At 45.7% G+C, this 15,715-nt stretch overlaps 1 protein-coding gene across 1 annotated transcript; it reads left to right on the top strand.

The window, feature by feature from the left end:
• Positions 1–811: 811 nt before the first annotated feature.
• Positions 812–14,411, top strand: pcsk9 (proprotein convertase subtilisin/kexin type 9). Its single transcript, XM_063200815.1, has 12 exons — positions 812–1,402; positions 1,816–2,007; positions 2,612–2,735; positions 2,954–3,087; positions 4,071–4,212; positions 4,879–5,075; positions 5,401–5,584; positions 8,481–8,657; positions 9,245–9,393; positions 11,547–11,712; positions 13,112–13,287; positions 13,998–14,411. Exons 1-12 carry the CDS (start codon positions 1,223–1,225, stop codon positions 14,211–14,213), a joined length of 2,037 nt encoding a protein of 678 aa, XP_063056885.1. The 5' UTR covers positions 812–1,222; the 3' UTR covers positions 14,214–14,411.
• The last annotated feature ends 1,304 nt before the right edge of the window (positions 14,412–15,715 follow it).

Genomic DNA, 15,715 nt, shown 5'->3' with positions numbered 1-15,715 from the left:
CTGCGACCACATGTAACCACTCTGACTTGGATGGGATGCTGCCAGCCCCTTACCAGGTTAACCATCAGGGTTAGTATCTTGACGCTGTTGTATTGTAACAGACGGCAAATAGGCCATATGAGTTATAACTCACAGCAGCACAACCAGCAAAAAACAGAGACACATTAAATGCAAACGCCATCTTGGATATTCAAAAATTGCCATGGGGCTTCACATCAAATGAGCATGATTGAGCCACATGTACATGAAAGAAGCCATAGCTAAATTAACCCACATCCATATACCCAGCAGTCAGCAAGGAGCAGGGCTGGATTATCCATAAGGGCCAGCGGCACAGTGCCCAGGGGCACCATCCATTTTTGACCAGTGAGGGGGCACCACAAGACACAAACTTAGCAAATATTGTTCATAAAGGGGGCACCAGTAATGTATAGTGCCAGGGGGCACCATTGGCTTAATACGGCCCTGCGGTCAGCACAGCACAATATAGCCTACTTCAGGCGCATATGATGTGTGCTACGCCGTGACGTCACACACACCGTGTCCTTGGGGAGCCAGCCAGCAGGCATGGCACAAAGGACTGTTGAAGTGACTTGAATATGTAGCAAGTATAATGTAACACTTATTAAAAGGTATTCTTTCGACTATCATTTCGTTTGAAACACCCTCAACACACTTGGCATGCAATTGCAAGAATACCTTGGGGCAGATCATGCTAGAATAGATAGGCCTAGAGACAATGGCATGAACGACACTTTCAATAATTATTTAATTATGCCTATCCAACTGTCAAACACGGTTATGCAGGCAAATGATAAAGGCCATCATGTCTGAACTTGTTAGTAGCACGCCACCCTGCTTTAAAAATGTGTTGGCTTGTTATTTGCGATTGGAGCTGTGAAATTTGAGCCATTAGAAGGCATTTATAAAGCCAAGACATCATTCGATACAAAAGCGGTGGCGTGAGCCCTCAAAACGTCACCAGTCCCCGCCTTCGAGGATAGCCCAAGTTTACTTCACCTCTTACAATTATCATATAAATGTGCAATAGGAATTATTGAGAGCGTGCGCTACTCCTGAGCTCGCGCTGGTAAATAACAAACTTTCACAAACTTCTGTAGCAAACTTCTGTTGGCTATTCTTTTTTTGTTATTTTATTACTGTTAAGTTCATCAAGGGACTATTTTAAGATATTGCACACACAACACACAAAAGAAACACAATGGGTGCTATAGTGAAGTGCGGAATTGTAGGCATTTTTCTGTGCGCTTTGGTTCCACTTGCCATCTCCTCTGAAGACTACACAGAGGAGGAGGAGATGATTATATCTGTGATTCGCCAGGATGATACCCAACCAGAGTCCGGGACCGAACCATCCGCAGAGTTCTACAGGTGCAATAAGGTAGGGTGGACTTAAAATAACTAACCAAAAACCAACCATCTTCTGCAATTTCCACAACCTCCGTAACCACGCGGGGAAAATGGTTCTTTACGCATTATTACCAAGACACCACAGGTTTATATTACTTCCATGCTTTACGCATTATTACCAAGACACCACAGGTTTATTTTACTTCCATGCTTTACGCATTATTACCAAGACACCACAGGTTTATTTTACTTCCATGCTTTACGCATTATTACCAAGACACCACAGGTTTATTTTACTTCCATGCCTCGTGCTAGATAAGACGTGCACTTGTTACATACGTCTTGATTTGGTTCACCAGCGTTACCTTAGCCGACCCTATCTTCTGCTAAAGTCACTCTACAGTGCGGCTTTTCATTTGTGCGCTCTTACCCAAATACGCACAGGGCGAATGGCGGATACCCGGCCAATACATTGTGGTGATGCGGGAGGGTTCGCACGACAACCACGTGGAGCGCACCATCCGCAGGCTGCAGGTCAAAGCCGCCAAGCGAGGCTACCTTATCGAGGTCATGCAGAAGTACTCTGGCGCCTTCCATGGCTTTTTGGTGAAGATGAGCAGCGATGTGCTGCACACGGTAAATGCCACCTGAACGCATCCGAATCAGTTTAAACTAATATGTATCTTTATATGTGAATGCTTTGTTTTGTTATGTAAAATAATCTGTATGTGTGTATGCTGCTTGACACCTTAATTTCCTTAAAGGGACACTGTGTGAGATTTTTAGTTGTTTATTTCCAGAATTCATGCTGCCCATTCATTAATGTTACCTTTTTCATGAATACTTACCACTACCATCAAATTCTAAGTATTCATTATGACCGGAAAAATTGCACTTTTCATACATGAAAAGGGGGATCTTCTCCATGGTCCGCCATTTTGAATTTCCAAAAATAGCCATTTTTAGCTGCAAAAATTACTCTACTTGGGCCATACTAGAAAATATTTGTTTATTACTTAGTAAACTTTCATGTAAATATTAAATTTGTCGATAGCCAACCCAGTTTCAATGAGCAGCATAGTTGCAGTACCTTTTTTGACCATTTCCTGCACAGTGTCCCTTTAATTAATACATGATTACTACATTTTACTCTACTCTTTCTACAATGGTGACAGCTGTGGCGCATGACACGTACTTTTTAGAGGGTCTGAAAAACGGCCGTTGATTTGGTCCTACACAGGCAGTGCATCTTCCACATGTGAAGTACATTGAAGAGGACTCCTCAATCTATGCTCAAGGGCTTCCCTGGAATCTGGACCGCATTGTGCAGACAAAGCACGAACCGGGAAAATACGCACCACCGAGTGAGTGACTTTCTCAGTAACCCAAGTATACAAGGACTACTGGACATGTCCTACAGATGTTAGTATCCTGATTGTAATTTTGGAGGAAAACCCAGCAAGTCCAATAAGTTATATAATGTCATATTCATTTGCATGACTGGTTTATTCTTTATTTTGAAAATAGTTCATCTGTAATGTAAATGTAATGTGTGTGCGTTTGTGTGTGCGCGCATGCGTAGATGATGGCTCCCAGGTAGCTGTGTACCTGTTAGACACAAGCATCCAGCTGAAACACCGTGAGATTGAAGGGCGAGTGCAGCAGACCGACTTCAACAATGTTCCCGATGAAGACGGAGTTCGAGTACACAGACAGGTGAGTGATGATCAGTGATGGCTCATTATTGTCCATGTCCTTTTCACATGTCTGTATACATCCAGACACGCATGTCAAAGAGATATCCACAGTTCTTGCATGGTTTCATAGACTGTAGTTGTATAACCTTATTCACTCCCACTTCTCTGTCCATTATCTATCACTTGTTTATCGTATCATGAACATTTCCAGTAGCTTGAGCGAAGGCCCCTCCCCCCCATTCATTCACACACACACACACACACACACACACACACGCACGCACGCACGCACGCACGCACGCACGCACGCACGCACGCACGCACGCACGCACGCACGCACGCACGCACGCACGCACGCTCGCTAGTCTAAACAAGTAGGTGCGTGTGGCACAGTGGTGTAGTCTACTTTTGTATGGTGGGTATACTGTATATTTCAGCATTTTTTGAAGTGGGTATACTGTATATATTTGTGCTATTCAAAACAATGGATCAATCAATTTTAAAGTGATACTGTCCCGTTTTTGGAAATAAGCTTATTTAACACCTCTCCTTGAGTTGAATAATAGGGTTTTACTGTTCTCTTGTACTTTCAACCGTTCTCTGGGTATGGCGGTGCAAATTTTACCTCCAAGCTAGCAGTTAACATTGAGTCCTATGAGACCAGCTCGCGGCTAACTGGTCTCATAGGACTCAATGTTAACTGTTAGCTTGGAGGTAAAATTTGCACTGTCATAACTAGAAAACAGTTGAAAGTACAGGAGAACGGTAAAACCCTATCATTTAACTCAAGGGAAGGTGTAAAATAGGCTTATTTCCAAAAATGGGACAGTATCACTTTAAGTGGGTATACTGAAATCCCTGAAATTTAGAAGTGGGTATACTCCGTATACCCGCATTCTACGTAGACTACACCACTGGTGTGGCACAAATAAAACAAAAGACTTAGCAGAGTGGTCTGGGGAGGGACCTTCCTTCTCTTGTGTTTCTCCTGCTCACCTGCAGACCAGTCAGTGTGACAGTCACGGCACCCACATAGCGGGCGTGCTGAGTGGCCGGGACTCGGGCGTGGCGCGGGGGGCCAGTGTCAACGGCGTACGACTGCTCAACTGCCAGGGCAAAGGCACTGTCTCGGGAGCACTGGCAGGTAAGCAAGGACCAGCCATGACTCAGACCGGACCCCTGAAAATCCATTATATGATTGTGTCCCTCACTCCCTCTGACAAATAAGGTTCCCCACTTGACCCTGGACAGAATGCAGCATGCAGAAGGTCCTTGCTATAAATACATGAATTACTTCATATCAGAGGTGGCCAAAGTCAAAGTAGAAGTAACAATCAAAACCTGTCACAGTTTTCTTCCAACACAAGCAACTTCACTGAGTAACTGGAGGGCTACAGTTACTATAGAGTGATGCAATGGTTGGATCAAATGCGGGGAATTTCTTTGTTTCTTTGTCTGTTATTCTTTTCCTAGGTCTAGCCACCTCATTAGGTGCAATGGAATAACTGGTGTAACCACAACGTAATGTCATGTGTTGTACTTACCACCATACATTTCCTTCTACCTTCACCTTAGCCATGCACAGTGGTGTAGTCAACGTAGATCGTAGATATAGGGAGTATACCCACTTCTAAATTGTAGGGGCTTCAGTATACCCACTTAAAATTGATTGATCCATTGTTTAGAATAGCATAAATATATACAGTATACCCACTTCAAAAAATGCTCGAATATACATTATACTCACTTCAAAAAAGTAGACACCTTGGCCATGCACCTCTGCTTCACATGCCCTCTGCTGTCTCTGCAGCACTGGAGTACATCCGAGCGTCCCTGGAGGCCCAGCCCCTGAGCCCTCTGGTGGTGCTGCTGCCGTTTGTGGGGGGGTTCAGCCGCACCCTCAACGCCGCCTGCAGGGACATGGTGCGGTCCGGGGCCACGCTCATTGCAGCCGCCGGGAACTACAAGGATGACGCCTGCCGCTACTCACCCGCATCCGAGCCAGAGGTGAGCTGCGCCTACTGCAGTTACCTGGAGTCAGCTGAAGCTCATGATGTTTGACTGATGTGTGACTAGCCACAGGAAAACAGGCTGCAAGTAGGCCCGAGGGGGAGGGCATGTTGAGTTAATCATATATTCTGGTAATACAGATAGTGCAGCTTTACAATGATACCTTACACATGGGAATCTGGTAATATCTGATGGATTTATGCCCTTTTGAAGGTGTATGCTGTATTCCATTAAAATTATACAACTATTTTTAAACAACAGAGCAGTTATTGCCCTTCTGCTTTATAGGGCAGCATATTGAGTGCATCTATTTTACCTGCAGGTGATCACAGTAGGCGCCACTAACAGTGCCGACCAGCCCCTGGACTTGGGCACCACGGGCACCAACTACGGGCGCTGCGTGGACCTGTTTGCCCCCGGCGATGACATCGTGAGTGCCTCCAGTGACTGTGCCACCTGCTTCACGCCCAAGAGTGGCAGCTCACAGGCTGCCGCACACGTCGCTGGTGAGTGAGTGAGTCAGTGAATGAGTACCTTGCAGTGCTTAATTAATTAATAACATTGTACTAGGCAGAGAGACTATGGACACTCCTGGATACTTTATGGCCACTTTGTCTTGGCTTCTATGTGCCACTGATTCATAAACACTGGACAAGATGGTGTTACTATCCATTGTGCCATTAGATGTTTTACACATGAGTCACATGAGCTTCGTTGATGGTGAGAGTGGCGTGTGTGTGTGTGTGTGTGTGTGTGTGTGTGTGTGTGTGTGGGGGGGGGGTGTACCTTGTCAATTTAGGACACATCGTCAGTAGTGTTCCTTCGAATCAGGGGGTGTTTCGGCCCTTTAACACTAAACACCCTCATCAAAGGTGGCCAGCTACGGGGTGATCAAGCCCGAGCTTGTGTCCCATGCCCAATTACAAGTCCAAAGGACTATGCATGGCAGGGGCGTCCACTCCCCTGAGTCAGGCTTGGAACTGACCGCATACCTTGGTCCCTCATCTCCTGGTTGGGAGAAAGGGTGTTGGGTGAGTGAGCCTGAGTGTGTCCTGATGTTTTTTGAGCCCAGCAGGGGTCCTTCTGCTTCATCCAAATCCACTGGCTGCTTCTTTCAGCTGCTTCAGACATGGATTTAATTATCTGTCGCAGTGCCTGTCCTTGGATACCAACATCTTTTAAAAACCTGATGGTAGAAGCGGCCACAAAACCTCGGCATCCTACTTCCACTGGGTACACTTGCGCGTTCCAGCCACGATGTTGTGCATCAGCCGCAAGCGCTGTGTAGTGCAGCTTCTTGCGTTCGTAGGCTTCCTCTGTTGCCCCCTCCCATGGGACTGTGAGCTCAATGATGTTGACGGCTTTGAGAGAGGGAGACCAGAGTACCAAGTCTGGTCTGAGTGTTGTAGCTGCTATCTCTGGTGGGAAGATCAGTTGCTGTCCAATATCAACAAGCATCTTCCAATCCTGAGCCATGCCCAACTTTCCAAGTTTTGGCTTGGTAGGGGGGTGTTTGGGTTTTGGCTGTCCCTCTCGAATGAATGTTTGAGCTTTGATGGAGTTGGATGCCCTAGGTGAGGAGTTGATGTTGGATCTCTTTGTCTCCAGAGCTGCTGCCAAACTTTTGAGGACCTGGTTGTGCCTCCAAGTGTAGCGCCCCTGTGTGAGGCTGGTTTTACACCCGGTCAAGATGTGCCTAAGGGTAGCTGGAGATGGACAGAGGGAACAGGTTGGATCTTCCCCATACCAGTCCTGGAGGTTTTTTTGAGATGGTAGCACATCGTATGTTGCTCTGATGATAAAGCTTATGGTGCTTGCCTCCTCTCCAGTCCTTCCCATCTGGTCCATTGTCCCTGTTTGGCAAGAGACACAGCCTTTGCATTTCTTCCAGCCTCCTCCTGGTGGCGCACCTCTTCTACCACCATTCTCCTCCTCTCTGAAGTTGAGGCCTTGCTCCAAGATGGTTTTCTTGGTGCAAGCCCAAAGCCTCCTCTTCCCATCTGGACATGCCCCACAATGTCAGTATGCCTTAGAGCTGACATGGCATGCTGTGCTGCATCTGATGGTGTCCATTTCCGTCCAGTTGACAGTGGCGGTGCAGCCTTGCTGATGGTCTGGTCTCTGGAGTCCCTCAGCGTCAACAGGAGCCTTACTTTAGAGCACTTGTACTCTTCAACAAGGCTTGTAATTGGTAGCTGAAGGACTCCTTTGCCGTAGAGACCAATGTTAGTCAAACAGCGGGGAACTCCAAGCCATTTCTTGACATAGGCAGTCACAGTTTGCTCCATCTTTTCCACAGTTGTGATTGGGATGTCGTAGATGGTCAACGGCCACATTATCCGGGGGAGAAGTCCAAATTGCAAACACCAGAGCTTCAGCTTCCCTGGCAGGAGTGTCCCGTTGATGCTTTGCAAGTTGTTGCTAAGGTCCTGTCTTATCTGCTTCACCTGGTCCTTGTCCTTGAGGCTTGCATTGTACCATCTGCCCAGGCTCTTGATGGGGTGTTCAGACACTGTTGGTATGGGGTCCTTATCAATGCAAAACCTCACATTTTTCAGCTCTCCCTTGACAATGGAGATACTCCGAGATTTGCTCGGCTTGAATTTCATCCGGGCCCACTTGATGTTTTCCTGCAGCTTGCCAAGTAGCCGCCTGGTGCAAGCTGCAGTGGTGGTCAGTGTGGTCATGTCATCCATGAAAGCTCGGATGGGTGGTAGACGAATGCCATTTTTCGTTCGCCTTAGCTAAGGCACATGTGAACACTGTGGACACTTTACATTTTATATATTGGTGTGTGTGTGTGTGTGTGAGAGAGAGAGATGCCTTGGCAAAATTTATGCAACAGTGAGCTATATATGATTATTTTATGTGTAAATATGTGTGTTGTGTCTTGTGGGCAATGTCTTTATTTACGTGTGTATGCTACTTGAAACCTTAATTTCCCCCTGGGATCAATAAACGATACTCTACTCTACTCTACACTACTTAAGAGACACACAATGGGTTCTTTCCATTATCCTCACTCCCATCCTCCCTTGTATTGTATTGTATTGTATTGTATTGTATTGTATTGTATTGTATTGTATTGTATTGTATTGTATTGTATTGTATTGTATTGTATTGTATTGTATTGCATTGTATTGTATTGTATTGTATTGTGCTTGTGGCCTCGTGATAATGCAAGACGTCATTGACGACAGAAGCTTAATTCAATATCAATTCAAAGGTCATTTTCTTTTCGCAATCAGGATGTTGAATGGGGAAAAGCCCCAACCCCAACTTTATTGTTTTCTCCATATAGGAGGCTGTGTCAGTGAAGCGCGAGGCCTCACGCACAGGTCGAGGACGGGATAATTTGACGTCTATTTGACGTCTATGATTTTCCATGGTGTTTGATTTTAGGCATAGCCGCGGTCATCCTGAACGCCCGACCCAACGCTACGTCAGTGGAGGTGCTGCAGCTGCTCCTCAAGCACGCAGTGAAGGAGGCCATCAACCCAGACAGCTTCCCTCTGGAGAACCGCCATGCCTCACCCAATATGGTCGCCGCCCTGCCAACCACGGACTCTGACCTCACAGGTATGGCAGTAGGCGCATTGGACAATGCGTAGATAGACAGTAATGCATTCTGGGCTAGAAATGCATGATGTCGGGTTGCATGATGCATGATGTTAGAAATCGTCTTTCGATGAAGCTGTGACGAAGAAACCACGTGTTACATGTTCAAAGCAGTTGCATGTACAGTAGTTGTTGCGGAGTGTCAAATAGTGACCCTTCTCATATATTACATTTTCTCTGGCATGTGCTAATTTCACCCACCATCAGTGATGTAGTGTAGTGTTTCTCAACCAGGGTTCTACACGGAGCCCTTGGGGGGCGTTAAGGAGACAGCTGTTTGGGGTTGGGGGGGTCAGTTGCAAAGGAGTCAGTTGTTCCCAGTTCTGTGTCACTTTGTCTTGTGCCTGACTAAAGCTGTCAGTGGCCCTGATGGATACATTTTATGTGCATAACCTCATTTGGTAGTACAATATTAAGAGAAGCAAGAAAACCAAAATGAATTGCCGTGTGTGTGTGTGTGTGTGTGTGTGTGTGTGTTTGTGTTTGTGTTTGTGTTTGTGTTTGTGTGTGTGTGTTTGTGTGTGTGTGTGTGTGTTTGTGTGCGGCAGAAGAGGACCTGCTGTGCCGTTCCGTGTGGTCGGAGGTGTCGGGGACGTTGGCGTCTGACAGCGCGGTGACCAGGTGCCGCCAGGGGGAGGAGCTACTGAGCTGCTCCAGCTACGCCCTCGAGGGCACCAGGGCCGGGGACAGGATAGAGGTGACATAATGTAGACATAATGAATATGGCACCAGGGCAGGGGACAGGATAGAGGTGATACAATATAGACATACTGATGTATATAGAGCAGTGGTTCCCAACCTATGGGTTGGGACCCAACCTATGGGTCACCAAAGATCCACAGAGGGTCGCAAAACCTTCTTGACTTTTTTTGATCTCAAGTCTTTTTTATTTATTTTTTCCAATATTAGGTACATAACAAACATACAACAAAATTCAACCCACCCACCCCCATCGCACCCCAATCAATAATTAAGACAACTGAAATACAAAATGTGAAAATACAATAGTACAAATGGCTTTGTATAAAATGAATCTAAGAGTTGCAACAGGTACATTCAGATATATTAGCCAAAACAATAATAATACATTAAAGGGAAAACAAAAGAAGAAACACGATGAGAAAGAAAAAGAAAAAGAAAAAAAGAAAAAAAAACAGGGAGGGCTTGTGACATCTGATTTTTATTTTTATTTTTATTTTTATTTTTATGAAATTATTTCTTGCCTCGCCAATAAGCCAATAAGTTTTATTAAGCATCATGTGCATAATTATAAACATGATATTATTAGTTCTCATATAGGGAATGAACACACATCTGCATTCCACTGCAGTCCCTCTTTGTTTTATCTCACCAGTCACTTTTCCTTTAATGCTGCACAGCGCAGAAATCGTAAAATCTGTGCGAGTAGGTTACTGCTGTTGCTTGGGCGGGGGGGGGGGGGGGGGGGGGGGGGGGGGGGGGGGGGGGGGGGGGGGGGGCTCGGAAGCATCCAGACCCTCCGAAGGGGGGAATGATGGGAAAAGTTTGAGAACCACTGGAATACAGTTTCATATAGCACCAGGGTTGAGGACAGGATAGAGGTGAGGGGGTAAGGGGCATGGTAACACTTTATTTTAGGGATACATCTATTAGCACTAATGCATACAATGTGCCTGTATAAGTAACTTGTAAGGCATGTACAAAGCAAAATCAAACATTTGTTAGGCATGTATTCGCCCTTGTCTTGTTCATGCACAATAAGGGATTTATTACCAATTTAACCTTAGTAAGGACCTAGTAGGCCTTAGCGTTTACTTAGTGCATGCCTTACAAGTTACTTATGCAGGCATTAACATTGTATGTATTAGTGCTCATAGATGTATCCCTAAAATAACCCGCTGGGGGCATCATGGCTGGGGAGAGGACCAGGACTGGGGACAGGTGATGTAATATAGACATACTATGTATCAGGGGTTGACATTAACTTTTTACGTTTGCTGGCCACTGTGGCTAGTGTTTCCACTGAGTCACTAGCCATCCAGCTATTCTACTAGCCACAAATGTGATTAAAAAAACAATAAAATAATAACGCTGTACTGTACATCTAACCTCAGAAGATGAGGTGCTTAAAGCAAGAAGATGAGTGCATGGGTTTCTACATGGAAATAAATCAAACAAAAAGAAACTGAGCAACTGAGCTTTTTCTTGAACTTAAATATATAAACAATTGATACACACGGGGCAAAGTAAAGAATATACGCTATTCTGGTGTGTCATACCATAGAATATGCTACCTGCCAAATTGGCTAGTGACACTGAAATTGTTACCAGCCACAGCCAAGTTTTACCAGCATTTGGCCGGTTTGCGGGTGCCAGTGTCAAGCCCTGCTATGTATAGAGGAATATGGAGGGTAGAGAGAGCAGCTCATCTCTGTCCTACTATATGCTTTAGTGCAGTGTTTCTCAACTGGTGGGTCGCGACCCAAAAATGGGTCGCAGAGGGGTCATGAGTGGGTCGCGGAGCCTTGGTGTAAAAACAAAAAAACAAAAACATCCAGCTTTTCCTGCAACAATTTAAAACTTTTATTTTTATAGGCTAGTGAACTCCGTGTCATCTGTCGTCATAGATACAATCTGAATGTTTATGCGAGATAGATAGCGTGCAAACAGTCATTTGAGTCTTGGTTACATTTTGAGAATTGCATTGAATTGACTTGAACGATAAAAAAATTGGGTCGCGACCGAATGAGAGTGGAAAATGGTGGGTCCCAAGACTTTTCCAGTTGAGAACCACTGCTTTAGTGTACACCTTGTGCTTTTCCTTCATGCTATTGTGATGGTGTTCTGATCATGCCCCTCTGTGGTCATGAGGAGCGGGACGGAGAGAGGCGGTGTGTGGCCAGCAACAGCGCCGGGGGCCGGGGGGTGTATGCCATCGCCCGCTGCTGTACCCGGGGCCTCGTGCAGTGCCAGCTCAGCACCAGCGGGCAGCCAGGTACCAAGGCGGTGTGCCCCAAACCACAGCACCAACTCACAGGTGAGAGAGGCGAGACAAGAAGAAGTGTCACACTAAATTTTGGGCTCTATACAATCATTTCCAATCCACAGTTACAGAGCCCTTAAAGCAGGGGTGTCTTACTCATTTCGGTTCAGGGGCCACATACAGTACAGCCAATTTGATCTCAAGTGGGCCGGACCACTAATGTAAATCACAAATATCAGCTTCACATCAGAGTCATATTGCTAGTCAATTATTTTGAAGTGGATGACAGGTATATCAGGAACATTGACTAAATAAATGGCGAGCAAAAAGGTTAAGTATTGAAGTATTCAAGTATTGAAAACCTGAAATCTCAGACACCTGTAGCAACTTTGCTAGAGGGTTACTTCTTTTTTCACACAAGTTACTTAGTTTATTTTTCTCTACCTTCAAGTCTATTTGAACCATCTGGCAGGCTGTATCTGGTCCTATCCCCGGTACAATTTACTAAAGCGTGACCACGAAAAACGTTCCTGAACAATCATTACTTATTCTTGCCATTCAAAATGACATGAGCACATTTTACAAATCATGGACACGCTTTAGTAAATTGTGCTCATGAGGTATAAAAATGTGGCCATACTGTAGGTTGCATAGCAGTGAGTGCAGGCTTTTCAGAAGACATACACAATTTAGGTAAATGTGCACCCGCTTTTTTAGATGACTTCATAAAGGGAAGGCACGCTATACGAGACGAGAGCGTTTTCTTGACACTCATTTAAAAAAAAGATATTATGTGATCTGTCCTGGGCTCCGTACCCATAAATAGTATGTGGGAAAAAATATATGACTCCCTGTGGAGGACCATGTGACTTAGTCCCAGACCCCCGCCCCGCATTTTTTTTTTTTGGGGGGGGGGGGGAGTTAAAAATACACACAGATGTCATACTGCACAGTGAAATGTGTTCTGATTACCTGTTTGCTTTTTGCATGGAAAATGTTCTTGTCAGTCCATAGAACTGAATGTAAATCAGTGTTTCCCAACCTTTGTTGTCTCACGTACCCCCTAAGCCTTTTTGTCATACCACGAGTACCGCCTCATTCATGCTCTATATCCCGATGTTACTATGCTCCATACATTTATTTTATTTTTCCAAGTACCCCCTGCAGTGTGCTCGCATACCCCTAGTGGTACACATAACCCTGGTTGGGAAACACTGGTGTAAATGACCTGCTTCCTCAGCAGTGTTGCCAAATTGGGCGATTACCCGCCCAACTGGGCTGCTCGGGATGGCCGTCTGCGGGTACAAGCGAGAAAAATTAACCATTTGGCGGTTTTGTGCCCATAGAAATCAATACAATATGTTGTAATTGGGCGTAATTTAGTGCTTTTTAGCGGTTATTGAGAACCTTTGGGATGGGATTTGAAGACACATCTGGTAACACTGCTCCTCAGGCTGCAGTGTCCATTCAGAGTCCGGGGTGCTGTCGTCGGACGCAGGACGGCCTCACCATGGCGACCAGAAGGCCTGTCCAGGAGGGGAGGGGATGAGGTCATACGCATCATGCTGCCACGCCCCCAACCTGCAGTGTCACCTGAAGGAGAGCGGCCCTGCAGCCCACAGCGAACAGGTACACATGACTGAGGACACACCATGGGTGTCTTCCAATATGCGACGTTGCGTCCTCCACTTGTGCTTGTGGCTTCGTACCAGGAAGCAAAACGTTGTGATGACATCACTGACAACAGCTTTGTATTTCAATATCTCGCAAAAGCTCAATTGTAAAGTCATTTCCTCATTTGCAACCTGGATGGTGAATGAAGAATAGTCCCCCAAAAATTGTTTTGGCTAGGCTGAGAGCGGGGAAACTTAATTGTTTTCTCCACGGAGGCGGGGCATTAGCAAAACGTGAGGCCACAAGCACAAGTGGAGGATGCTAGGTTGCATATAGGAATGCACCCCATGAACATGTGATCAATGTTCGTGAATCAATTCAATCACATCAACAATCACAATGCTATTTTTCCATGGGTCGGGACTCAGGCTTATACTGCAAAAACGGTGCACTGCACTATCCTTTTAGCCAAGTACATGATATTCATCAAGTGCAGCACTAAGCCCCCAGTAGCCTCTTACCGTAGATGGGCCCGTCGACTCATTACCTACATCATAACATTGCTATGACAATGCAAGGAGTCTTCGGTAGCGGACTTCGTCAGACTTTGGGTTGATAAGATTAAATAAAGCACAGAAAGTACACAGGCAGTTCATCCAGAAATAGTTTGCACTACTGATGCTATTACACAGCACCAGCTCATCCAATGTTTCAAATCTGCACAGGTTGAGGTGTCATGTGAGGAGGCCTGGACGTTGACGGGCTGCAGTGCCTTCTCCCAGGGCTCGCCCACCCATGGGGCCTACAGCCGGGGCAACACCTGCGTGGCCCCCAGCTCCGGCTCCAGCGGGGGAGAGGGGCCCACTGCCGTGGCCATCTGCTGCAGGCTCGACCGAAAGCAGGAGCCGCAGCAGCAGACCATCGACGGCAGCCATGACTGAATAGGGCATCTGGGAACAAGTCAAACCACTTTCTCCTGTCCTACCCTGCTGCTTGTGGGCTTGTGATTGAAGGATTCAATATCTAAGAAAAGCACAATTTAAAGGTCATTATCTCATTTGCAATCGGGATGTTGAATGGGGCAACCCCACCGCCAAAAAAGTTGGTCTGCCTAGGTTGACAACAGGGAACCTTTTTTTTCCTCCACTGAGGTGGGCCAAACATGAGGCAAAAGGCCACAAGCAACAAGAAAGGATGGGATGAACTTGTTTGAAAAGCATCTCATAGTCATTTCCAGTGTATTGCATGTCTGTGTAGATTGTGTGTGCAAAACTCTTTTCTCCCGTATTCTCCTGTCCTCTTGCCTTGGAGTTGCCTCGTGTCCGTAGAGAACTCAATAGTTTCCCCGCTGTCAACCAGCACAGACGTAGCCTGATTATAACCGACTTTCAAATCTCTTTGAGACTTGGTCTGACCAAGAGCATGACTATTAACGTTTCACAAACGGCATGGTTGACCCGCCTCCCTAGGTTTGCTACTGGTTGACTGGTGTGAGACAAAGTGGGTGGAGTTCTTGATTTTTCGGGAGACCAGAAACGATATTTGCATTGCTCTTGGCCTGACTAGAAGCAACACAGAAGGTGTTGTTTCATTAGGAGGATGTGGCCTGGCTAGCACAGACCCACTTTAGTGAGGGCTTTCCCTCATTCAACACCTTGACCCAACAAATGAGAGAATCATTGTTGAAATGTGTTATTGCAAAGTATTTCAATACCAACTCAGGCCATCAATAAATGTGAGTCTCATGTCACAAGGCTGGAGGACAAGGGGTGGGAAGAAGGTTGACTTGCACCCGCTCATTCATTTTTTCCCCCAACTATACCTAGCCTCGCGACGCCATCCTCTGTACTCCACCCAAAGATTTTGGCTTTGCACATCGTCTGGCAAAAGCCTCGAGCTCGGTTCTCTCAGTGTTTCGCCAATCAGCAAACAGTTGAGAGTGGTGACGTAGAACTCTCCCGCGAGCTCCGTTACTGATTGGTTAAGGTAACTATATTCACACTTTCGTTTTGTTATTTGTATGCTTTTGCGACGCTATAACGTAACAGGCATGCTAATAAAGCACAATATGGGTTTTAATTTGAGTTTGGAACTTCAATTAATTTAAATGATAGAGTAAGATCAGACCATCTCCCATTGTCCACGGAGACGGATTCCTCATGGCTTTTGCCAGACTGATTGTCGGAGTCAACAGTCGGCTATTCGCCCAGGCTAAACTATACCTTGCATGCATTTGGTTCTGATGTCCGTTCTGTTTTTCTTGAAAGAAATCTGTTGATTATGTGTGATATTTGATTTGTTTGGAATATTTATGTTAATCAGGTTTAAAAGATGATGGAAAATGTTAATATGACCTTAGTGTAACACCAGATAAGTTAGTCATTAACAAAAGGTTACATGGAGGAGACACAGCAGGAGCTACTTGTACATAACAGTGGCCATA

The sequence above is a fragment of the Engraulis encrasicolus genome, chromosome 6, assembly GCF_034702125.1.
Source record: "Engraulis encrasicolus isolate BLACKSEA-1 chromosome 6, IST_EnEncr_1.0, whole genome shotgun sequence".
In the NCBI taxonomy this organism is placed as follows: Eukaryota; Metazoa; Chordata; class Actinopteri; order Clupeiformes; family Engraulidae; genus Engraulis; species Engraulis encrasicolus.
This window is presented reverse-complemented; position numbering and strand designations above follow the sequence as displayed.

Bases quoted from the DNA above. Each gene is read 5' to 3' on its own strand.
- pcsk9 (XM_063200815.1), top strand. From the start codon at position 1,223: ATGGGTGCTATAGTGAAGTGCGGAATTGTAGGCATTTTTCTGTGCGCT. The intron at 2,008-2,611 runs GTAAATGCCACC...GGTCCTACACAG, and splicing joins GCAGCGATGTGCTGCACACG to GCAGTGCATCTTCCACATGT. The intron at 5,076-5,400 runs GTGAGCTGCGCC...TTTTACCTGCAG, and splicing joins CACCCGCATCCGAGCCAGAG to GTGATCACAGTAGGCGCCAC.